Below are 25,155 nucleotides of genomic sequence, written 5' to 3'. Positions count from 1 at the left end.
TATTTCAAACTTTTTCATCATTATTATATCTGTTATGTTGATCTGTGATCAGTGTTCTTTGATGTTACTATTGTAATTGTTTTGGGGCACCATGGACTGTGCCCATATAAGATGGCGAACTTAATCGATACGTGTTGTATGTGCCCTGACTGCTCCACCAACAGGCCATTCCCCATCTCTCTCCCTCTCCACTCTCCCTCTCCTGGAGCCTCCCTATTCCCTGAGACATGAAAATATTGAAATTCGACCAATTAATAGCCCTACAATAGCCTCTAAGTGTTCAAGTGAAAGGAAGAGTCACACGTCTGTCACTTTAAATCAAAAGATAGAAATGATTAAGCTTAGTTAGGAAGGCATGTCGAAAGCCGAGACAGGCTGAAAGCAAGGCCTCTTAAGCCAAACAGCCAAGTTGTGAAAGCAAAGGAAAAGTTCTTGAAGTAAATTAAAAGTGCTACTCCAGTGAACACATGAATGATAAAAAAGTGAAACAGCCTTATTGCTGATATGGAGAAAGTTTTAGTGGTCTGGATAGAAGATCAAACCAGCCACAACATTCCCTTTAGCCAAAACCTAATCCAGAGCAAGGCCTTAACTCTCTTCAATTCTATGAAGGCTGAGAGAGGTGAGGAAGCTGCAAAAGAAAAATTTGAAGCTAGCAGAGGTTGGTTCATGAGGTTTAAGGAAAGAAGCCGTCTCCATAACATGAAAGTGCAAGGTGAAGCAGTGTACGTACTGATGTAGAAGCTGCAGCAAGTTATTCAGAAGATCTAGCTAAGATAATTGATGAAGGTGGCTACACTAAACAACAGATTTTCAGTGTAGATGAAACAGCCTTATATTAGAAGAACATGCCATCTAGGACTTTCATAGCTAGAGAGGAAAAGTTAATGGTTGGCTTCAAAGTTTCAAAGGATAGGCTGACTCTCTAGTTAGGAGCTAATGCAGCTGATGACTTTAAGTTAAAGCCAATGCTCATTTCCATTCCAAAAATCCTAGGGCCCTTAAGAATTATGCTAAATCTGCTCTGTCACAGATAGTGATTCCTCTGATGGATTCAGGCAAAGTAAACTGAAAACCTTCTGGAAAGGATTCACCACTCTAGATGCCGTTAAGAACATTAGTGATTCATGGCAGGAGGTCAAAATATCAACATTTAACAGGAGTTTGGACGAAGTTAGATTCCAACCCTCATGGATGATTTTGAAGGGTTCAAGACTTCAGTGGAGGAAGTAACTGCAGATGTGGTGGAAACAGCAAGAGAACTAGAGTTAGAAGTGGAGCCTGAAGATGTGACTGAATTGTTATAATCTCATGATAAAACTTTAACAGATGAAGAGTTGCTTTTTATGGATGAGGAAAGAAGGTGGTTTCTTGAGATAGAATCTACTCCTGGTGAAGATGCTGTGAACATTACTGAAATGACAACAAAGGATTTAGAGTATTACATAACATTAGTTGACAAAGCAGCAGCAGGTTTGAGAGGATTGACTCCAATTTTGAAAGAAGTTCTACTGTGGGTAAAATGCTATCAAACAGCATCATGTGCTACAGAGAAATCTTTCATGAAAGGAAGAGTCAATCCATGTGGCAAACTTCATTGTTGTCTTATTTTAAGAAATTTCCATAGCCTCCCCAACCTTCAGCAACCAACCACCACCCTCATCAGTCAGCAGCCATCAACATCGAGGCAAGACCCTCTGCCAGCAAAAAGATTAGGATTCGTTGAAGGCTCAGATGATGATTAGCGTTTTTTAGCAATAAAGTATTTTTTAATTAAGGTAGGTACATGGTATTTTTAGACATAATGCTACTGCACATTTAATAGACTACAGAATAGTATAATAACTTTTATATGCACTGGGAAACCAAAAAATTCATGTGACTCGCTTTATTGCGATATTCTCTTTATTGCGTTGATCTGGAGCTGAACCCACAATATCTCTGAGGTATGACTGTACACAAGCCAGCCTCCCTGAGGCCATGGTTCACACTACTTAGGATATCTAAAACCTATAAGCCAAGCATTTAGTTTAAAATGTCTTGAGAAAGTAGAGCGTGAGAAAAATGTGCAACTGAATCTAAACTCCTAAAAAAAACAAAACAAACAAATAAAAAAAAACAGACTTACTAGACCAGTTGAGACGGGAGGACTTCCCTAGACTACTGTCCTGATATATATTCTTTAAACCTTGAACTGAAACTAGCCCCTGAGTTCACCTTTTAGCTAAATAGGCTGGCTCACAAAATAAAGACTATCACCCATGAGAACTAGGCCCCTTTGAAAAATCATCTATATGAGACCAAATGGTCAACAATTACTTTAAAACAAAGCTGAGAATGTAAGGGGGAAAGGAAATTAGATTACTGGAAGTAGAACAACCAGAACAGAAATAATTGAGAATGTTCACACATTGGGAAGAATGTAACCAATGTCACTGAATAATTTGTGCAGAAATTGTTGAATGGGAACCCAAGCTGCTGTGTAAACCTTCACTGAAAACACAATCAAATATTATTTTTAAAAAAATATCTTGAAAAGGAAATACTCCCAGATGCCTGGCAGAAGTAAAGATCAATCTTCTTTAATGGAATACACCGTAAACCTAGTTCTTAATGAACCGCCAGGTAAAGTTCTAGTAAATAAGAGTTCAATCAAAATCATAAAAAACCTTGAGACAATAAGCCATCATGAGTGAGAGTCAGCAGAATCTTGCTTCTTCCTGAAAATCTTCTACAACTACGGTGATGAAATTTCTTTAAAAGGCATAAAGCCCATAAATCAGAGAAAATAAGAATGGAAAAAGCATCAGCAGAGTTTTAGAAAAATGAAAATTGATAACTGACAAAGTAGGCCTTGAAACAGCCAGCAATGGAGAGTGCTGAGAATTTTCAGAAGGCTCAGGCTTTGGTGACAACAGCTACTTATGGAAGCAGGGCTTAAAGGGGTGGTAAAATACATAGGACTGGTTGAGAGCTGTGTAAGAAACATTACAGCCCTAAGTTCCACTCCAGGCTCCTGGGAGACTGTCCTTCCTGGACCTAAAGAAGAATAGAGAGTTCCTCCCCAGTGGGGAAAGCAGGGTCTCTGGCCCAGACTTACAGACAAGGCCCATGTGGTTCAAGCGAATGCTTCCAACAGAATGCTGAGACCTGCCCTCCCCCAAGACTTTCCCACTCAACTCCAGATCTTTACCCCCAAGGCCCCCACCCCCACCTCCTAGCAGAAGATGAGAAGAGGACTCAGGTGAATCTTACCAGCCTAAGAAGAAAGACTGGAAATTCTAACACCATGGGCACACGGCCTGCCCAGATCACCAGCAGTAAAGGCAGAGATGAGAAGCTCTACCCATACGCTCAGGGCTTCCAGTCAGCTTTCTAATCCCCCATTCTTAATCAAGAACAGAAAAACAAGGGTTAAAGACACCTATGGAAGATAGAGATATAAATGAATAACAAACAGAAAAAAAACTGCTAAGAAAAAACAAAGATCTTTCTGGGAAGAGAAAACTTAAAAACAACAATAGCAAACATCTTTCATTAATATCATCAATGAGATAATATGGGAAAAAACACATTATTTAGTCAGAACAGGATGCCATAAAAAGAACCATTAAAAAACAAACAAAAAAAGAGTTCCTGGAAATTTTTTTAAAAGAATGTGGTTGTAGAAATGAAAACACTCAAAGTATTGGAAGATAAAGTTGAAGAATTCCAGAAAATGGAAAGAGACAGAATATGAGAATGAATTAGATCAATTTAGGAGGTCCAACGTCTATATAATAGGAGTTTCAATGAAAAAAAAAAAGAATAGGAAAAGTAAAGAAAAAGAAATAATTAACAAGATAATTCTTAAGAACTTCCAGAGGCAGACCCTCTGAGTTCACCAGGGGTTCCTGGCACAAAACATGAAAACAGACCTAAACCAGGGCACAACATGATATAATTTCTGAACTGTGGGCACAAAGAACAGCTCTACAAGCTTTCAGGGAGTGAAACCAAACAAAAATTTCACGTCAAAGGATTGGGAATTGGAACAGCACTGAACTTCTCAGCAGAACCCTGGGGGCCAGAGCACAGTGAAGCAAAACTGTCCAAGGGAGAAAAACCATTGCTCTGGACCCAGGCAAACTATCAGGCTGCAAAACTATCAAGTGTGAGGGTAAAGGCAGCTTTACACACGCACAGCCCGCAATGTTTTCCTCCTTTGCACCCTTTCACAGTAAATTGCTAGAATATATGTTCCATCAAATTGAGGAATAAACCCAGGAAGAGGAAATCATGTAACACAAGAAACACGAGGCCACCACAGACAGACAGAGGCCAGACATGCCCTAAAGGTGGTGAAGGGCAGACCTAGGATGACCGCTGTCCCGTGGCTCAGAGGACACAGCCTGAGGAGGGTCAGGAGGCTTCCGAGCAGCCGCTTTCAAGGAGACACTGATAGAACATCTGACATGAATGGACCTCCTGAGAGGAAATGGAGACAACAGGTGGGGGATTCTGGCTTCGACTGCTGATAAATAAATAGTTAAAATACCCAGTAGCAAAAAACCACAATTTTTGTTGTTGTTCTTGTTGTTGTTGTTGCAGGAATAAAAGTAGCACAGCTCAGAACAGCACTTAGAAAATTATAAAAATGCATACAGTGAAGATTCATTTAGCAAACTGCAATGTAACTGCACCGGGAGGGTGGGGAGGGGAGGACAGGATAAAGACTAAGTCCTCATCTTCCGTATTGAATAACCATGGCTAACACTGTGCCACCAGGGACAGCATATGATCTCACTCTGCCCAAAAGGACCTGAGAGGATGGACAAGAGTACTCCCCTTTTGAGACAGAGAGATTCACCTAGAACACCCCTTTCCAACCTGGCCCAGACTTCATGGGGTGGCCACCAACCTGCCCCCGTGAGCAGAAGGCTCAGGCCTCGGACGTGACTGTGCTGTCAACAGTCCCCAAGGTGCTAGCCTTTCCAGCTGTGCTTCAAGTGGGAAGACAAACCTTGGCATTGCAGTTGGGTCTTGTGTGCATAAAGCACATAATACATACAGCTAGGAGCAGAAGAGCTGCAAGGGACCCGCAGTGGGTCTGCAAGGAATGCCTGCATTTGCCAGATACTCAATGGCCACCTGGTAACTAATGTTGTCAGAATATCCCAGAGGAAAGCCAGCCAGAGAGGAGGGCAGGTGTCTTTCCTGGTCCAGGCTGAAGTCTGCCTGACAAGACACAGTCAGTCACCTGAGAAGGGAACTGAGGAAGTCAGGTAAAGAGACTCCTGGCATCTCCTGCAGAGATCTGGACCAAAAGCACCTTGGGGCCTGGATGCCAGGCTCCCAGCACATCAGGGATCTAGTCCAGGACATTTCCCAGCCACTCCGAGGTGGCCTCCTCACCCCATACTCTGCCTGCAGTCTCTCTCTGCGGATCCAGGAAAATCATGTCGCCCCTTTTAAACCACTTTGCTGGCTGCAAGGCTTATCAGAGGATGAAAGCCCCAATTACTCAGGGCATTCAAATTCCCTCTGACTCGCCTGGCTGTCTCCTCTGGTGGTTTACGTTCCTTAGCCCATCACAGCCCTCACCTCACCAGCATGCCCTGCCCTGCCCACCCCCGTGCACCTGCGAGGTTCTGCAGGCCTCCTCCTGCAGACTCCACCCTCCTTGTGCCTGGGGCTAACCCCTAGGAGTATCCTCCAGAAACCAGGCCTCTGGCAGAGCTTGCCTTTCATCAGAAAACTTGCAGAAGGAGGGCACCCCCCAAAACTGTGTTAACCTGAGAAGTAGTTCATCTGAGGAGAGAGAGGCCTGAGCGAGCCATGCAGAGGGGAGTGTGAAGAGGATGTAGCAACAAGCAGTACTAAATGAGGAACTAGGAGCAGGTGAAGATTAACCACTTTCCTTGTTTTCTTCCTTTGTTATTGACGGAACCTGTGAAATGACTTAGATTGTACTGGGAGGGTCAATCACACTCTAGAATTTCCCAGCCTGGGTTCCAGGGAACTCTAGCGTCATAGGATCTTAGGAAAAGAAAGTTCCATTAATCAAATAAATTTAGGAGGCGTGGCGCTAAACAAAGTGAACTGATGTACTTAGTGCAGACTCCCGGGAGTCTCCCACATCCTCCTGAGCCTGCACTGTCACACCTGAGAGGGCAGGAGGCCGCAGCCTTCCCACACCTGGAGCACCTAGCCGGGCCAGTATTCTGCACAACATCCTTTCAGAAATATGAGGCTGGCGTAAAACAGACAACCCAACTATGCGCATGTTGAACTATACAATTTTTTTCCAGAAAAGTCTGGAGAGCTCATCTCTGGAGACTTTTGAGAAGGCAGAGCAGGACCCCTGAGGGGCCCCAGCGTACAAGTGGGGAGGGGACGTCCCCAAGGCTCTCCTACCTTGTCATCGTCTTCACAGGTCATGACATTGGAGAAGGGGATCTCGGCCTTGAACATCTTCCGGCAATGCATGAGCTGCACCAGCAGGTAACAGACGGTTTTGAACTTCATCCTCTTGGCTGGTTTTATATCTGAGAGAATCAATCCTGGAAATATCTGTCCAAACACACAACAGCCAAAAAGAAAACACTGTAAAGAAGACACACGTTGACTCTCTTGCTGGGAATATTGTGATCCTGGCAGTGACAGGCGCGTGGCCACCCCAAGACAGCCCCGCAGGCATTGGCAGGGAAGCCACACAGCAGCATTCCAAACCTAAGGACCTAGGTACCATGGCACATGCCAGAAACACACCCATAGATGAACTGGCAACCCCAATATTCCACTGCACTCAATTTTCAAACTACACCAAACGCCTCTAAAAACCAGTGATGTCTCTGAATCCCGGGGCTGAGCAGAGGGAGGGGTGGGGACTCGGGCAGGGGAGACCACTTCATGACCCCAACAAATCCGCCAGTTCTCAATACACTTCCTGTCCTAAAGAGGGGACAGATTGGAGGTCACACGTCTCCTTCCTCAGCCCATGAGGATGCTCAGTTCTCCTCTTTTAAGACACAGCCAACCCAATGCCCCTTCTAGCGTCTGGTACTTTCTCTCTTCTCTCCCCCGAACTTCATCCATCTGAACGCCTAAAGAGGGACTGTACTCTGTATCAACTTCACCACCTTGCCCACTCTCAGCCACTGTGGCCTGGGGTCCTCCACACTGGCTCTCAACCACATCATGGTGCCCAGTCTTGCAGGAGTCCTCACCAGCTTCACCCACCTCTGACTTTACTGCAAGTGCCCCTATCGGCTCCTGCATCTCACCTGATGTGTGGGCACCTTAATGCCAACCTAACACTAAACAGCCCTCCTGTCAGCTGTTTATGCTGACCAGCCCCACAGGCGTAGTGGGTCATGGGAAAGAAAAAGGGACGACCTTGCAAATGGAGCCAAAGCAAGAGTTTTACTTTTAGAGAGATTATATACATATATCTCTTTTAATTTTAGAGGCTGAGGTTTTGAATGTACCTTAAAATAAACTTTTCCACACTACTGTCCCTACTCAAATAAAAGGAGCACTGTGGCTTCCTCCCCTCCCTTATAGCCCTCCTGGTCCCCATGACTTCTGCAGCCTACTCTGAGCACACATATACACATATACACCCATACACATACACATATACACACACCTGCATCGTGCACCTACTCTGCGCTCTCCACAACCCCCTGTGACTCATGATGCGTCATCAGGTTTCCCTCTTCAGCCCCTGCTCCCACCACCATTCTCCTAGGTGGCCACATCTGTCTGTAGGATCACCACCCTGACTCCCGGCCCTGCATTTCTAGCCTGCCCTCCTCCCCAAGCTGAGGTTCTGAGACTTATACCTGCTCCAAAGCAAACTCACCACCCCCCAACCTGCCCCGCTCCCTTCTCTCCTTCAGCTGGTGTCACTCCCACCCACTGGACACTGTGTTCAAAGGGGACCTCTGCCTCACCCACACACCTGCCTTCCACTTCACAGCTCTCTTCCGCAGGGCCAGGGTGATCCCTGTGAGCTCTTCCTGTGATCGGGGCCCAGTGCAGAGTAGGTGCATACATATGTGTATCCATGTATGTGTTGTGTATGTGAGCATGTGTGTGTGCATGAGAGTATATGTGTATGCATGTATATGTGTGTATGTACATGGGTGTATGCATGCATGCATATAGGTGTGTGTATACATGTGTGTGCATGTGTGCATGTATGTGTGCATATGTATAAATGTATGTGTGCACACATATATAGGTATACATGTACGTGTGTGTAGGTATATATGTGTGCATGTATGTGTGTGCATGTGTGTATGTGTGTACACACACGAGTGCATGCATGCCGTGTCTGTACTTCTCAGTAGGCACACTGACCAGGCACAACCATGGTGGCCTATACTCAGCATCTTTTCTGTATCCCCCTTTCTTGAGGAGAATGGTCGCCTGTCCCACCAACGCCTGGGAAGCCATGTGTGTCCTGCACATTTGCTCAGGGACCCAGCCTTGAATGTGAGCCACCACTGTCCTGTACAGCTCTGTATTTAACAAGTTATTTTTCAAACATTTTTACTGGCAACAGCAGTTACCTGAGAAAGTGTAATGGATTGAATTGTGTACCCCCATAATATGTGTTGTAAACCCTAACCCTTAAACATGAGGATATAACCCCATCTGGAAATAAGAGTTCTCTTTATGTTAATGAGGCTATGTCATTGTAGAGTATGTCTTCAGCCATTCACTTTTGAGATCTAAAAGGAGCAGCTTAGGTGCAGAAGCAAGCAAGGACAAACTGGGGATGACTGATGTCACATGAAGATTGCCAAAGAACCAAGGTGAAGCTGAAAAGAGACAAGGACCTTCGCTCAGAGCCAACAGAAAGAAAAAGCCTTCCTCTAGAGCTGATGCCCTGAATTCATACTTCTAGCCTCCCAAACTGTGATAAAATAAAATTTTGCTCATTAGCCATCCACTTGTGGTATTCGTGTTACAGGAGCACTAAGAAACTAAGACAGGAAGGAACTGAAGGCAGGGAATCACCAGGGGAGGGAGATACAATTCTCATGATGTACCTTTTGACCTTTCTGCCATGTATATGTGTTCTCTTTCAAATAATAAAAAGGTCAAATGTGTTTAAATCCCATTCTTTGCTTACACACACCAGGGTAAGAACATTATCTCAGGTGATCCAGCAGGAGAGCTGGCCCTCAGCATTCCAGGTTTACCAACCTGCATTAACTCAACACAAGCCCATGTGCAGCTTTACCCTCCTGTGTCTCCTCCTCCCCATGCTGCCTCTGAAGCTGCTGCCCACCCAATCATTCCAAGAATGTCTTTTCCCCGGGGCACTGTACTTTGATTTAGTGTGCAGCTAACCAACGATTGTCTGGCTACTTCGTAAGTATCGGTGACGGGCAGTCCATGTTGCTGCCTCCTTGGCATCATCTGATTAAAAGGACACCCGCAGTGAAGCCGGGAGTCAGCGACTTGGACTTGAACGAGAGCTGTGGGGGTGTTCCAGCACAGCCTGCTCTGGTAAGGGCATTGAGGTTAGACCTGACCCTGCCCTATGCAGCTGTGGGACGCCTTTCTGCGTCTCAACATGCTTGTCCGCTAGATAGGGCAATGGGACATCCTCTGTCCAGATGCTGACAGGACAGGGTGGAGCCACATGGGGGATAGGACAGCTGGGTGATGGCACTGGTCCTCAGGTTGTTGGCACAGCTCCAAGAGGTCTGTTTACAGTGAGCCTTCACACTCATACCTGCGGGGTGCCTAGGATGTCAGAGCTCTGGGAGGAGCTGGGGCCTGAGTCTGCTCTGAGCCGCAGAGCCCTAAGTCTGCTCTGATAACTCTGTCCGTCCCTGCCTGCCTGAGCCCTGTGGCCCTGAACCCTCCTTGTTCCTGTTCACTGTAACCTGAGACTGGGATGGGGGCTGTAGGTCAAAACCAGCCCCTGGCACTTCTTCAACCTACAAAGTGCTTGCCTACCTGTTGCCATGCTGAGAATCCCATTAAGCCAAGAAGGCAGGAGTTACCACAATCCTGTTCCAGGAGTGGTTCAGTGGAGGCAAGCAGCCACAGCCTCTTGGACATTCCTGCTTCTGCCCTCTCTGCAGCTAAGCAGGCCCTCTCCCAACAGGAGCTCCCGAGGTGCCCATGCCCTTGGCCAGCGCCTGGGTTCCGGCTCAAACACAGCAGACACCCAGCAGGTGGGTGCCGGACGGAGTGGCTTTGAAAGCCAAAAGGAGGAACACTATACAGTATAGTTTTCTCTCTGTGTGCAAGAGACCACTTGAGAGTCCTCCTCAGAAAGTGGTGGGGAAGGTGAATCAACCTGATCTGGGTATCCACCTGAACTCCACAGGCTCAACGGTAACTCTCGCTCGCTCCAGGACCTGTGAGCTTAGCTGTCAGGCAGGGCCCATACATGCATTCCTTCCCACGCTGCAACCCCTGACCCCAGCCTAGGCTCGGCCAGGCTCCAGGTCCATGGACCCCGATACGACTTAAGTGACCTCCCCACAGACCCCTGCTGGCCTGGCCCCTGCCTGGTGCCTGCCACTAAGATCTCCAGCCACCATGGTCTGCCTGCTTGATCCCCTCCCTCTACCTGCCCCCCAAGTCTGCCTCCTGGCAGGTGCTCCATCCACCCGTGCCCTGACACGTCACCACTGGGTGTGACCCATATGACGCGCGGGCTCCCTCGAGGGTGACCACAGGGGGCTCATGAAGATCCTCTACCACAATTGTTCACATTCCATAAGCTCCATCATCCACGCAGTCAGCGTGTTTGTGGTTCATGCTGGTCTGGTAAAGGTTACAACTTAAAACACACAGCTGTTTCAGCATGCCCCCATTTGTAAGATGCTCTACCAGCAACCTCAAGAACAAGGTGTGGCCCTGATCCAGGCATGTCCACACGCCACCAACAGCCAAGCCTGGCAAGGAAATAAGGGCCTCTGAGGGCAGGGGAGCTGTAACTGGGAAGCAGCAGGAAGAGAAGGGTGGACCCCATGAGTCAAATCTTCCCATCAAAACTTGTAAAATCGGGGTTTTGGGGGGCTGTGTTGGTGCCTTTGAGCCAGCAGGCTGCCCATTAAGGGTATTTGAGGAAAGAGCTTCAGAACAAAAGCAGCCTTGCCAGAGGAGATCTGTATCCTTATCATTTCTCTGAGCCTTGGTTTCCCCCTCCAAAAACTACCCCACAGTCCCTCAGTCCACATTTCCACCTCTGCTCCCTGCTGTCCTTGCTCTGTGTTTTGATCTTAGGGCAAGTGCCATGTGCCAGCCTGTCCGTGTCTTTCTCCTCACTGGACTGTGAGCTCCCGAAGAGCGGGGATCGGGCTGGATTCATACCCACACCCCTAGCTTCTCGCCTGAGCACGCCATGGGGGCTGAGTAAATACTTACAACAGGACAGGGTAAGTGCAACCTGCTGTGGTTATCAGTCTTAGCGTCACAGACACCGTGCCCCCAGGCCCAGGAGACACTTTGCCCATGTGAACCCAAGTAGCAAAGCTAAGTCTATCAAAATTCTGGGGCTGGCTCCCCAGTTCCACTGGCATCCATACTGGCTCCAACAGAAGCCCAGGCAGTGACCACAGGAAGCCAGGAACCTCTGCTCAACCAGCGCTCCCGAGAACCACTTACATACAACCCTGCCCCTGGGCCTCGAGAGACTAGCGGTGGGGCCAGCAGGACTCACAGGACTCACAGGGCTCCGGGATGGCTCCTTACACAGGCTCGGAGAGCACTTCAGTACACAGAGTGGAGAGCAGAGTGTGGGACTGTGGGGATGGAGAACATATGGCATGCAGGACAGAGAGCAAAGCATGGGACTGTGAGCATCCTGCCAGTGTCTGCAGGATCCCCCACTGTGTGGTTCAGAGTGATCAGCAGGCCACTGCCAGGCCTTGGTCCAGTGAGAAAACGATGAGGCAGCTCCTAACGAGGGGGGACCTCTCAGAGAAGCTGTACTACTCATGAGACACTATCTACACGTTCTCTCTCATTTGCTTCTTCCACAGAAAGACGACTGAGGACTTCAGTGCCTACAGAGGGCCAATTTAGAGTTAGAAAGATACCCGGTGCTTTTCTCGGGGTGAGGGGTTTTCAATCACCTAGGCCCCTCGCTGGGGAGGTGGTGATGGAGTGCAAAGGAGCCCCCTGAGAGGCTCGGACACAGAGCTGTCCACTTCGTCAGCACCACCTCACACCTGTAAGGCGGTGTCTCGGGTGAAGAGACATCTACAGGAAGAAATCTGCATATGGGAGAGTGAGGGGTCAGAGGACAGGGCTAGTTAGGGAGAGAGGTGGAAAACCAAACGTCCATTCATTTACTGACTGAAATTGTACTAGAAAGTGTTTCTTTTTTTAAAAATGCAGAAAGCAGGCAAACTGATCAATACTTACGGTTTGCCTTTATAAAGACAGCCCTTTCCTCTTTACTAATTGTAGGGGTGAGCCCTGGGGTTCCTGTGCCTCTACCCTGACTGAGATGTGAGTCACTGGAGGGACGAGATGAAGAGGGGGAGAAGTGCAGACCTCCTCTTGGGCTCCAAGGCCAGCTGGAAAGTAATTAATACCCTGGAGCCCTAGAAGCTAGAGGGCCATCTCATCACAGCAAGGAGGAGAACACGGCAGGGAGCTCAAAGGCCACCCAGGTCAGAGGTTTTCAAACATGCGTGGCAGCAGCCTGACTTTTCCAAACAAACCTTTGGAAGGAATTACATGATATCTACAGATAAAACATAAAATGGAAAGCAGATATTCCAGGTAGCTGAAATCTCTAGTGGGTGTTGGGAATCACTTTATGCCTGTCATAGCCCTCGACACCCCCAGTAGACGTCTCCCGAGAGCACAGCGGCTGCCCTAGCTTTGGGTAGAGTGGAAACACTGGACTCACCCTGCCCCCACACCTCAGGGGAGAAAACAGACGCAGAGGAATGAGTGCCTTGCTGGAGGGCACACAGCATGTGGGGACAGGCCCTAGCTCCTGGTCTTGCCCGTAGGGGACCTAGTGGTGGCAATGACGTTGTTTGAACACAGACCACCACCCAACATGCCAGGCTTCACTGCCTGCATCAGTCACCTGTGTGACTGTCAGCCAGCCCTCGCCTGTACCGTAGAAACCGTCTGGTCACCCTCGACCATCCCTCCAGATCACTTTCCTCTGCAGATGCCATGCATCACAAGGATCCCAGGCCCTCAGCTGGGCACAGCACTTTACAGTTCACTGAGCACACCCCCCTTGGGAAACCCCTGCAAGGAATTTTCATACCCATTTTGCAGGAGGGGCAATTAAGGCCCAGAGAGGTGAGGGGAGAATGCAAGATGGCCCATTTGGAGGCTGTGATGAGGCAAACCCCAGATCTAACTTGGAGTTCTAGACTCCTTTCCCTCCCCCTCCCCTTCCCCATACACATAAAAAGGCAAAGTCAAGGACAGCACTTGAATGATGACCATCCCTTCCCATTTTAGCAAAGTTCATGGCCTTGACAAGCAGTGATTTAAAGGGGAAGTACCACAGGTGAGACTTTAAGGTGGCTTTGTAAGGCCCAGCAGTTTCAAGGGTACAATCAAACAAGGGAGGAGTTCCGATGCCTACCTTTCGCCGATGGGATGGCACAATAAAAAATGTTTTGATATTATGAGTTTTCAAGAAACTGTTCCTCTCATGTCCATAACCCGGTTCTACCTCGTAGTCCCCATTCAAGCATTCTAGGGTCGTCTTTGTGATATGAACCTTCCTACAAAAAAGGAGGCAGAGATTTGGAATGGCATCATGGACCGCTGCCGCTCTGTAACAGGGGCCCCGGGGGCTCTGCTGCAGGCCCTGGGCCTGGGCCCTCCTCTTGGTTGGTCGGCATCTGGGGCCTGCAGGGTCATAGGCAGGGGCTCCTCCTCCCCGAGAAGCTTGTTTCATGGGACGGGCATACCCATTCTCCATGTACTGCATGGCGCGTGTCAGCTGGGAAGAGGGGGGCACAGGCAGACAGAGCAGAGTGAGAGGCGAAGCTAGCACAGGAGGGTAGAGAGAGTAGGGTGGCAGAGGGCAGGATGGACAAGAGGCCGGAGGAGAAAGGAGGAGCTAAAGTGAGAAAGAAAACAGTCAGAGGATGCACAAGGAAAGTGAGAAAATAAAAAGTGAAAGTGAGGTGAGGAAGAGAGAAATGGCCTGGGGTCTGCCCCCAGGACCCCCAGGGCAGAAAGGTTTGGGCAGCCAGCAGAAGCAGCAGTCAGACCCCACCGCCGCTGCAGTTATGCAGAGGGGTCTGCCACCCCATAAAGCGGAGGGCGGGAGGGGGTGGGGTGCAGCGGGGCCTTCACGCTTGCCCACTGGCGTCTCTGAGAGGGAAGGAGAATGCCCTCAGGGTTAGCATATGCAGCATTGACCCTTACGAGCAAAGAACACAACCACGAAACTCCCCGCCTGGCCTCCCACAGAACCTGGGTAAGACAAGCGCAGCTTCTGCTCCTGGGAAAGGAGGCCTGAGCACGCAGCCACTCCGGCACCAGACACACTCCCACCTCCACATCCACTTCTGAAAGCCTTGCTCCAAGCCTCTAACACTAGTGCAGCTCTTCTGAATTCCCTGCAGGAATAACCTTGATTTCATGAGTATGCTATGAGGCTGCTGGAGGGCCCAGGAGGGACTGCTGAGAGGCCTCACTGAGAGGGTTGGTTGCAGGATTCAGGAGGAGGGTCAGGAGAGAGAGACCTTTTACTGTTCAGGGGCTTCCTATCAGGTTCGAGGACAAGAGCCTGCAAGGGGCCCAGAGGGAGTTAAAGCCAGCCCGACTCTGGCCCTTCTTGGTACCACACCTGTTCACCTGTCCACTGGCACCGCCCCAGGCTCCTGGCATGCCCCTGCTGAGGGCTCGGTGCTCTCACTGGGGCCCTGACCAGTGATCCTTTGGGCCCAGGGCATGAAAGGCACTCACTTTGGAGCTGCCCCAGCACTTGCAGCTCGCCAGTCTCTCCCCAGGGCCCTGTGGGTGCCCAGGAGACCTGCCATCACCCCAACAGCTGGCCTGAACTCCACTGGAGACAGCCAAGTGGTCTGAAAACATTCCAGTGTCAAAAGTCTCCAGAACTGTACTTGTGTATCCATGCATTTGTTCATCTGGTCCTTCCTTCATTCAACAACGGGCTGGCAGGTGTGGCGCTGGCCTATAGGAGCTGACCAGCTGCTCTCCAGGAACGCAGGGTTCCAACTGCTCTGAGAAGCGGAGGCCCCAGTACACACGGAGGACCATGTGGGTCGTGAGACTCGCACCACTGTCCCAGCCAAGGTAGGGTGGGGCTGGGGAAGAAGTCATCAGAGGTCTTGACCTGCCCTTACCAGCCGACCCACGCAAGGGAGCTGGGCAAAGTGAGGAGAGGTGCCACCCTTCCTCCCCGTAGGCACATTGCTCACCCAGATTCTTGGCCTGAGACTGCACCAGGTGCACCTCAGAAGCAAAGTCACCATGGCCGTAGGTGCCAGCGACAAGGTGAGTCCCAGTCCTCCAGTGCCACAGCCGGCAGAGGGGCAGACCCTGAGGGGCAGTGGCAGGGGCTCAGCCTTAGGACCCTATTTTGTTTGCTTCAAGCTAGACTGGAGAATGAGCTCAGTACATTTTGGGAGGGGGTGACATGCGTCTAGATGGGGCTGTGCAGTCTCCGGGTGTGCGTGATCTCTGGCGCCTCCATGAAGCAGAGCATGATGTGCACTGCTCCTACCAGGAAATCGGCTCTGGCAAGGCAAGGAGCAAGCAGCAGGCTTCATCCTTCTCAGGTCTAGGGTCTCCAAGACAGCTTCTGGGGCACAAGGCCTTCAGATAGGGCCCCCTGGCTCAGCCGTGGGGTCCTGGATGAAATGCTGGAAAAATACATCTGTCTATCTGTCTGTCCATCTGTCCCTCCGACCACCCTCACCGAACGCCCAGGGTGTCAGGTATGTCAGGATGAAGGCTGTGCTATGTTTGACGCCAGTCCCAGCACCCAGCCCCGTTCTGGCAACAGAAGAAGTGCTCCATAAACATTTATGAATGAACAGGTGGATGAACACAGCAAAGAAAAGAACCAAATTGAAAATAACACAAGAGCAAAGAACTAGCAACAGGCAAGTGAGGACACAGCGCAACCCCCTGGGGTCCTGGCAGGGAGGAGGGTACTGGGGGAGGCATGTCGGCAGCCCCTGGCCCTGCTCACTCCACCCCTCGCCCGGCTTCATCTTCCACCTCCTGCCTCAGCAGCCCCTCTCCTGAGCCTTCTTCCATTGAGGCCACTCCTGACCACCACAGGCTTAACACAGAGTTCAGTTCTCACAGGGCTCGGACAGCCGAAGCACCAGACCCAGGGGCCCACTCCCTCCTGCACGAGGCACGCTTGTCCTCTGGCTTCAGACACCACACCTGTCCTGTGGCCTTTCTGCCTCATGCTTGCTCCTTCTACTGACCCTTCCAGTGGTAGGGCCCAGGGCTCAGTCCTTCTTGTTTTCCTCCTCCTACTTCCTCCTCAACAATGCCCCCTTATGGTTCTTATCTAGTCCCATGGATTTAAATGCCATCATATGCTGATGACTCCCAAATCCACACCCCCTGCTGAGACCCCTGCCTGGCACCTGACAGACCTCCTGCCTCAAACCTCCCTGGCCAATGTCCCTGCCCAGTGGGACCGAGCCAGGGTGCACCATTCCATGTGTGCCACGTGGACTCCTCTCATCATCCAATCACAGGGGTCACTGTTCACGTCCCCACAGGATGTAAACTCCACAGGGCAGGGCCCCAGCACCATGCCTGCACATACCAGGGGCTCTATAAATGTTACCCTGCAGGCTGGCAGTATTTTTTGCAGCATATCTCTGAAAGGAGGAAGTATTGGGAAAGAAGAAGAAAGGAAGGGGACAGGGAGGTGGAGAGCAGGAGGAGGGGGGGGAATGGCCGTTCCTTGCACACCCACACCACGCCCAGTTGGGGGTGGATGGTTGTCTGGTTGGAGATCACAGTGGTCTATGGTTGAGCTCTGTTAAAAATCCCACCACCGTCCCTGGCAAGCTTGGCCACAGGTCAGCGAAGATTCTTAGCCCCATCTCTGCCTGCCTCCTCCCTTTGTTCTCCTGTTTCTAATTTCTGTACGTGCTACTTCCATGAATCTGACAAATCTACTTTCTGCGATTTTGGGCCACTGCCTGAGTTGGCAACTTCTCTGGAAGGCCTGCTGTCCTAGGGCCATGCTGGAGGCTCAGCATAAAGAAAAGTGCCATCGGATTCAACCCACCTACCCTGGGACCAGGAGGAAGAGGGAAAGATGCAGGGCCAGAGGGTCCCACCCCTCAGGGAGAGGGGAGGCAGAGGGTAGCCCAGTGCTGTTCAGAAGGGCCCGAGCCCAACAGTGGAGATGTTGGCCTGCAGATTCCGAGCTACACAGGAGGTACACAAACAGGGGCTTTACAGACGCAGACCCTGGTGGGCTGAGCCTGATGCTCCATCGCATGCTCAGGCACCAACAGCTAATCTCGCAACCACCTTGCAAGGCACCTTCTACCCCCTCCTTTTAGAGGAGGAAAATGGGGATCAAGAGGATTAACTGTGTGTGGTGACAGACTAGCGGCCAGCCACAAAGCCCCCTTTCTTGCAATAGCAATATTCTCCTTCTGTCCGTTGCTGTGTAAAGGAAGAAATAAAGGAGTAACTTCCACTCCATTCTCAAGTCAATGTTTTATAGAATATTAGGCACTGATGTTATGTAATAGCGTGGGGGGAGAAAAAAAAAAAAGAGACCAAAGGAGGCCACTGTAATTAGGAGGCACTTTCAATGCACAAGCCTATAGGACCGGGTAATGTTTTGTTCTGTTGTACATAGGGTCACTGTGAGTCGGAACCGACTCGACGGCACTTAACAACAACAACATAGGAGGTCTACGCCAGTTCTAGGAGGAGGTCTGCAACTCCCCTTGTGGAACTCAAAAGCCATCTGTCCCAACACCACCCGCAGAGACATTTGAGAAAACAAACAGAAGAAAGCACAGGGGCCGTGAGAGCCCACCCTAGCAGCATGCACACTGCCAGCTTCTCACATGCACTACATCTTCAGCCGAGCCGGCTCCTGCAGACAGTGCCTGAGGCTGAGGGGTGAAGGGACCTAGCGGGGCCCCAGAGCAGACCACCCACCCCCAGGGTGCACACTGGCAAGTGCAGGCTGAGCGAGGCCAGCTCCTCTGTGGACTCCATGCCGCAGGGAAGCTGGTGGGAGCCAGCAGGAGGGAAGAACCCCGAACAATGCGTGCACAGCCCTGGGCGGCCCCACTCCCGATCCGACTTACCCCGGCAGGCCAGCGGCTTCCATAACGTTGGCTAAGGTCACGTCGTTGGACCATACATCGTACTGCCACTTGCGCAGGCCCAGCACCCCACAGAGCACCCGGCCTGTGTGCAGCCCCACACGCATGTTCAGGTTCACCTCAGTGGCCTCGGCCACGGACCTGCAACACAAGCAGAGGGGGACCCGCCAAACTGTTGAGAGTTGCCTGGCTCCTGGGAAGTGGGGTGGGGGGTGAGCTCCACGACAGCAGGCCGCACACCTTTCGCCCCAGCACTGTACTCAGTGCCCAGGACTGGGTCAGAGCCCAAGAGGCCTCCTGAACCCGTAAGTCAACTGGGGGCCTGCCCACCCTAGTTGGGAGCTGACGATCCAAGTCCAGGTGCCAGGCAGGCAGGGCTCCCAGGTCACCTTGGACTAGCACAGTATCCAAACCAGCTCTGTGGGCACCCTCCATGACCCCCTCACTGAGAGGGGTCCCCACACTGAACTGAACCCAGGACCCCCCGCTAGTGACTCATCACCACTTCCATGGCCAGAGGAAGCAAAGAGTGTGCTGCCATACTTTACTCCTCTGAAGGTGTGACATCAGGGGTGACCTCCACTCCTGGGGGTCTGCACTCCCCCCACCCCCGACGAGACACCGAGGGGCTTGGGCCTGCATAGGCGCAAGGTGTAGGTGCTGACCCCACTGGAGACAACTGGAATCCTGGACACAGTGAGATGTTTGACCCTCAGCTCCACACAGTGAGGCCAGGCCCAGGACAAGGGCTGCACACACGGAAAATCTGTGCTCTTAACACGTGAGCACGATGGTGTGTGAATGACACCTCCATAAATTCTCCATCAAAAGTGGGGACTCTGAGGTCAGACTGCTGCGCTCAATACCAGCTCCATCGTCCCATGCTGTGTGGCCTTGGGCAAGTCACTTGGCTTCTCTGGGCAGCAGCTTGTCCTCTGGGAAATAGGGAAACACGAGCCCCTCGTGTGCATGGCTGTGTGAGGGAGCCTTGCCCAGGGCAGGACCAGCCAGGACCGCATGTCAATAGGAGTCTTGTACCCCTGGAAGCTCTTGTACAAAGTTATCTGGCTGGTTTTCAAAGCTCCACAGTAAAGAGATTACTGCAGAATTACTTAGGACAGACAGCATTTGAAATCTTTAGAGAGGGACTCCTGGAAGAGTTGGCAGCCTCTGCTCCAACCACATGGAGTGCACATTGAAGTAAACTGCCATGGTCACCAGTACAGAACACAAGGAGACAGACAGACAGAGGAAATGTGCTGAAATGTGGTGGCAGCTCCCTCTGGGGCTGAGAGCCGGCCATTTTATTTTTCTGTGTTTTCCACCTTATCCCCAAAGGGCAGAATTTGTTTTATTACACAAAAGTTGAAAACCTGTCAGCGGTTTTGGTGGTTCCTCAAAAAAGCAAAACAAAGAACTACCATACGACCCAGCAATCCCAATCCTAGGTAAAAAAACCAAACCTGTTGCCATCAAGTCGATTCTGACTCACAGTGACCCTACAGGACAGAGTAGAATTGCCCCACAGGGTTTCCCAGGAGCGGCTGGTGGATTCCAACTGCCGACCTTTCGGTTAGCAGCTATAGCTCTTAACCACTGCACCACCAGGGCTCCTATCCTAGGTATATGCCCCAAAACAACTGAAAGCAGGAAACCAAACAGAAACCTGGACACCAGTGTCCACTGCAGCACTTTTCACAATAGCCAAAAGGTGGAAACAACCTAAATGTCCATCAACATGAATGGATAATCAAAATGGAATACTATTACTCAGCCATAAGAGAAATGAAGTCTTGATGCATACCCCTCAATGGATGAACTTTGAAAAGAGTATGCTGAGTGAAATAAGTCAGTCACAAAAGGCCAAATATTATATGATCCCCTTATATGAAATATCTAGAATAGGCAAAGGTGCAGAGATCAGAGTTTATTACCGGAGGTGGGAGGGGAAGGAGGGATTCATGGCTTAGGGGGACACTGAGTTTCTGCTAATGGTGGTAGATAATTTGGAAACTGACAGTGGTAATGGGTGCACAACATGATAAATATAACTAATTCACTGAGTTGTGCCTGCAAAATTTTTGGAATTGGCTAATGTTTTGTTATATATATATTTTTGCCACAATAAAAAATAAAATAAAGAAAAAGGGAAATCCGTCAGTAGGGAAAGTGTCAGGCATGTTTGCTGCTCTGGAAGGGACAGAAATGGGATAATGGTGGGCACATAAGGGCCACAGTTCGCCCTCGGAAACTGAAGGCGTGAGGCTGAGGGGCGCTCAGACACTTGTACCTGGCAGCCAGGCAGACTCTCCTCTTCTCCCATTGCTGTCCCTCCCTCAGGCCCTTCCTAGACCCTTGCCTGCGTGACTGAAACCTTGCGTGCCTCCTGGGTGCCCCAAGACATCTATTAGCCCCATCTCCACGCCTCACAGACCTGGGCATGGCCACCTGCTCAACCAGGGCCTGGAGGCTTTGCAAACCAATAGGGAGGGCTGGGGGCTGTCCAAGAAGTCTGTCCCCCAGGCTCCCCTCACCTATCCCTCCTGAACACATCGAAGAACTCGAGGTGACAGATCCTGGCCTTCTGGACATAACTCTCCATATTCCACCCCATCTGCCCTCACTTGCCTCTTGTCCCTTCATCTTTCCTAAGCATTTAACAGTTTAAACATGAAGTGGCTCAAGCTACTGTGACTCCTTTTTGGAAGCAGGCAGGACAGCTCTCTGTTCTGATCAGTCCAAAGTACCCACCCAGCCCCCAGGGACTTCACGTGTCAGTGCACCTGGGCCTGTTTGCGCAGGTGTCCACAGACAGGCGGGCCAGGTGGCTCTACCTGTCAGCGGCCCAAGTGATAAGCAAGGGGACAGTGGGGGCACAGCCACACAGCCCTACCCGTAGGACAGTGCCAACCCCTCCTCCATCCCGTCTGCTCCCTCTCCAGAGGCAAGCACCCTGCACCCAACCACAGGTGCAGCACCCCTATACATCAAGCCAGCCGAGCCCCAGGCTTGCTCATACAAGTTCGACTGCTACTTCAAGACTTGGGATCCACTGAGGAAGGCCCCATGTGACTCCAAATAAGACTTCAGGCAGTAGCATGAGGCCAGCAGAGATGTCACCTCCCGTGAGCCTGCCGGATCCCTCTTTGCAGTAGCCCGTCCTCACTTTGCCCACGTCACTTAGATTACCGGCATGACAGCACAAGTCAGCAGTAGAACTGCTCCATGCTGGTGCCCTGACCACCCTCTCCTACCTGCAGAGGCCACACAAGTCGGGCTGAATCGTGGCGGACCTGGGGATGCCCTGAGACGCTCTGGGACGTGGTAGCAAGGGCTGTCTAGTGAGGAGCTGCCCCCAGGCCGCCTCTCATTCCCGCCCTGGCTCAGGTGAGGTGCCGCTTCCACCCGGTCTCCATACAGCTGCAGGTTATAAATGGCTTAGTGGCACAGAGCACCGTCCGGCAACCGCTGCCCACACCGGCCTGCAGCCCAGCAGCCCTCCGCTCGCCCGCACTGGCCTCTGCTCAAACCAGCGACCCTGTCAGCCAGAGATGTTTCACACAGCCCTGGGGTCCCCGTGCGGGGTTCAGCCGCGACAACTCCAGAAGGATGTGAGCCACATGTTCACAGAAAACGCTGTTTGAAAGCTGAACCACTGACATTTCTTTAACACCTATTTAATCTTATAAATTTCGAATGAACTTTTTTAATTTCAACTTTGTTTTTTCAGTTGTTTGCCAACCATCAATGAGAGGCACTGAAACAAAAAAAAAAGTTAAAATTCATTTTTCAAAACTCACAAATGTACATCAGTACAAAACACTGTAAATCATTAAAATTGCCAAGGTGTTTCTGTGTACTTTTGGCACTTCCGCTCCTGTAGTTATGAGAGGGTGGGCAGACAAGGACAGCAGGCCCTGACCTCCTCTTCCAGCTCTACTGATGCCCCACCAGGTCCTGGTGCCCAGTGCCCGGCTCCAGGATCCACTCCTGCCTGCCATGCAGCCTCATCGTCCTTCCTACCCAGCACTTGCTACCTAGACTCCCCGCTTTTCATTTTTTCCAGTAGGTTCTGCATCAAATATCAATATCTCAATTCTGGCAACATCCAATCTGTACTTAAAGGGGCAATTACTTCCAAATAAACCACGATCCTCTGGCCTTGTTGTTCCTGGAATGCCCAAGCTGACTTGCCTAGACCAAACAGAACTGACTCCTAACTTCATTCCCAAGGAATACAATTTCCAGACTTTCTTGGTTTTATTTCTGTCTGACTTTATTTACTCTCTCAGGTTCACTTATTTATCTCAATTTTCTTTTAAATGCAGGCAAAATGTCCAGAATGCACACTGTCTGCAGCCCAGGTACTAGCTCTAGGCGGCCTGACAGGAAGGACGTGAGCACCACCATATCTGTGGTCAGGGGAGCCCCCAGTCCTTTGTAAATGAGCTCTGGCAAAGCTGAAGTCTAACCACGACTGTACTGAAGCTTAAAAAATGAAAGGACCATAAATTCATCCATTCAACAAATACGTGAGCGTGTTTACCTCAGGCATTACTCTAAGCATTGAGGCTACAGCTTTCAACATAACAGGAAGAAGAAGAGAGACGGTGGACATTATAGAGACATGTTCACTATCGTCTAGGCAGACAACTCCAGAAATGGTGACAACAGACATACACTGTACCCGCCTCCACCCCCAGCCACCTCCCACCCCTGGGGAGCTGGAAAGGGCAGAGCGATTGCTTTCAAGCACCACTGTGTTCAAATTCATAACCTCAGCTTGGGCTCATCCTGGCCCTCCTGGGCCTCAGTTTCCTCACCTGTAACAAGTTCTCCACCTGGAGTACACAGGATTGGAAAGACTCTGATCCCTCTTACAGTATAGGGCCAAGAGCAGCAGCGCTTCTCGGACTGTTGTGGCAGTGTAAGGGCCCTGGGCCCCCGCTTCCAGCCAAGCTTCCCTTGTGTCTTTGACTTAGAGACCCACTTGAATAACAGTCAGGTCCCAGCCCCCGACACCACTTGATTCTTGCTGGAAGTCTCTGTATGTTAACATGCCTTTTATAAAGGCATCCTAAACCCTCTTTTCCCCAGGGCTCAGTCTGCAGTGAAAAGTGCCTAAATGGCAGGCGTGCACATCCTTGTGTTTAGAGGTTAGAAAAGGGGAAAATGGTAAACATTGTTAGTCATGTTTTCCCATAAGAATGAACATTCTACTCCGTGAACAGAAATAGACCACGCCTCACTTGTTAGACACAGACATGATTCTTGACGCCTCCGGCGTGGCCACACACACGCACGTTCCTGCTTTGCAGCAAGTTCTTTATCAACTTGAAGTTACTTTGTTCAGCTCCTCTTCAGTCCAGTGGCTGGAAATGCCCTGCCCCTTCAGAAGTCCTCCTGATGCTCAGCAGTACAGAAACCAATTGTTAGGTTTTCAAAGGTCAGCGGTCCTGGTAGATGTGCTGCCAGCGGAATATCAGCCTGAAGGAAGAGCTGACAATATTGGTCCACACCGCCGGGGGTGGGACCACAGATGCCTTCTCCCCTCTGCGCAGAGCACCCTCAGAGACCATGTGGTCTGCACCATATGCTGTCGAGAATCTGAGTCAGCCAAGCCCACACCTCAAGCCTTTGGTTTTCTCTGCCACTCAGAAGTCTGGCCTCTGGCAAAGACTTGACATCTTGGAACGGCAGCCCCACCGCTCCTTCCTGGTCACCCACGGCCTGTCCTGGTCACCTAGGCCCTACCTCAGGGCCCTTCCAAAAGACGCAGTAAGTCAACAGCCACCCGAATTCAGCCTGACAGGGCATGGCCTGCTCTTTAGGAGAGGGGAGGTAGAAGGGCCTCCTGAAAGATATGTGTGCTCACGGCAGGAGGGAAGCCAGGAGAGCACAGAGGCTCACTCCCCAGCAGACGCGTGAACACGCAGAGTCCCGCTCAAGCCCAGCGCTGGCCGTGCCTGTGGAGCACTGCCTCTGGTCACGTTTGCTTGTCTTTTGGCGTTCTTCCTGAGGAATTCTTTAGTTTCCAAAATTTCAAACTAAAAACTCCATTCAGAGGTAGAAGGCCAAGAAACACAAAAATCCACCTACGTGTGGACACACCCCTCCATGAAATGGACATATTTGTCCTACAGGGTTCCTGTGTGATGGGGCGAGTGGCCGGTGGGGCCAGCAGCCTGCCAAAGATGGCTGTCCCTCCGAAGCCTCCACAGGAAGGCCAGCCGCACAGAAAGCACATTGACCCGACCCAGACTTGGGACAGTCAGAGGAGGGAAGAAGGGCATAAGAGGCAATCTTCCCGAGCACCGTTTGCTTGGTGGCTCTCCTTCCTGTGCAAAGCCAGGTGCCTGGCAGGGCAGCAGCTCCAGTCAGCCCAAGGCCCTCTGGATTCTGTGAGCTCTGGTGTTGAAGCAGAGGGCGGCCTCGGGAGCAGAGGAGGATGCTTGCACCAGCACTGGGGTCAAGGGGCAAGGCAAGAAAGACAGGGCCACTGAAGTCGGGATCTCAAGACTTTGGAAAATTGTAGGGACAACCAAGGGGACACTATAGTTTCACAGAGGAAAGGGACCACAAAGCAGAGGAAGGCAGAGCAGGTAATGGCTTCTGACAGTCAGTACAGCGCAACCAGCACAATACCATGCGCAGAGCAGAAAGAGCCAACTCAGGGCTTCCTGACCCCCGCAGAGACACTCTACAATACATAAATGTGCGGGTCAAGCCATGCCAGGAGCCCTGTGAGGGGGACTCTCAGCTTAAGTAACTGCAGAGGGGTCCTGAGCAGTGACATTAGGAGACGCCATACCATGGAGCATCCAGCCAGCTGGGGAGGCAGCAGGAGGAGCTGGAG

General features: G+C 50.8%; 1 protein-coding gene across 1 annotated transcript in view; it reads right to left on the bottom strand.

Moving 5' to 3' along the window:
* The window catches only part of ADCY1 (adenylate cyclase 1), a 250,518-nt gene that overhangs the window by 83,171 nt on the left and 142,192 nt on the right, over window positions 1-25,155 (bottom strand). The window contains exons 6-8 of the mRNA XM_004386117.2: window positions 18,282-18,440; window positions 13,580-13,721; window positions 6,397-6,552 (exon numbers count right to left, since the gene is read on the bottom strand). Coding sequence (XP_004386174.2) covers window positions 6,397-6,552; window positions 13,580-13,721; window positions 18,282-18,440 — 457 coding nt within the window. The remainder of the gene's footprint in view (window positions 1-6,396; window positions 6,553-13,579; window positions 13,722-18,281; window positions 18,441-25,155) is intronic.

Source organism: Trichechus manatus, unplaced genomic scaffold (assembly GCF_000243295.1).
Source record: "Trichechus manatus latirostris isolate Lorelei unplaced genomic scaffold, TriManLat1.0 scaffold00155, whole genome shotgun sequence".
Lineage (NCBI taxonomy): Eukaryota > Metazoa > Chordata > Mammalia > Sirenia > Trichechidae > Trichechus > Trichechus manatus.
Note: the sequence above shows the minus strand (reverse complement) of the source record. Positions and strands in the feature narration are given on the sequence as shown.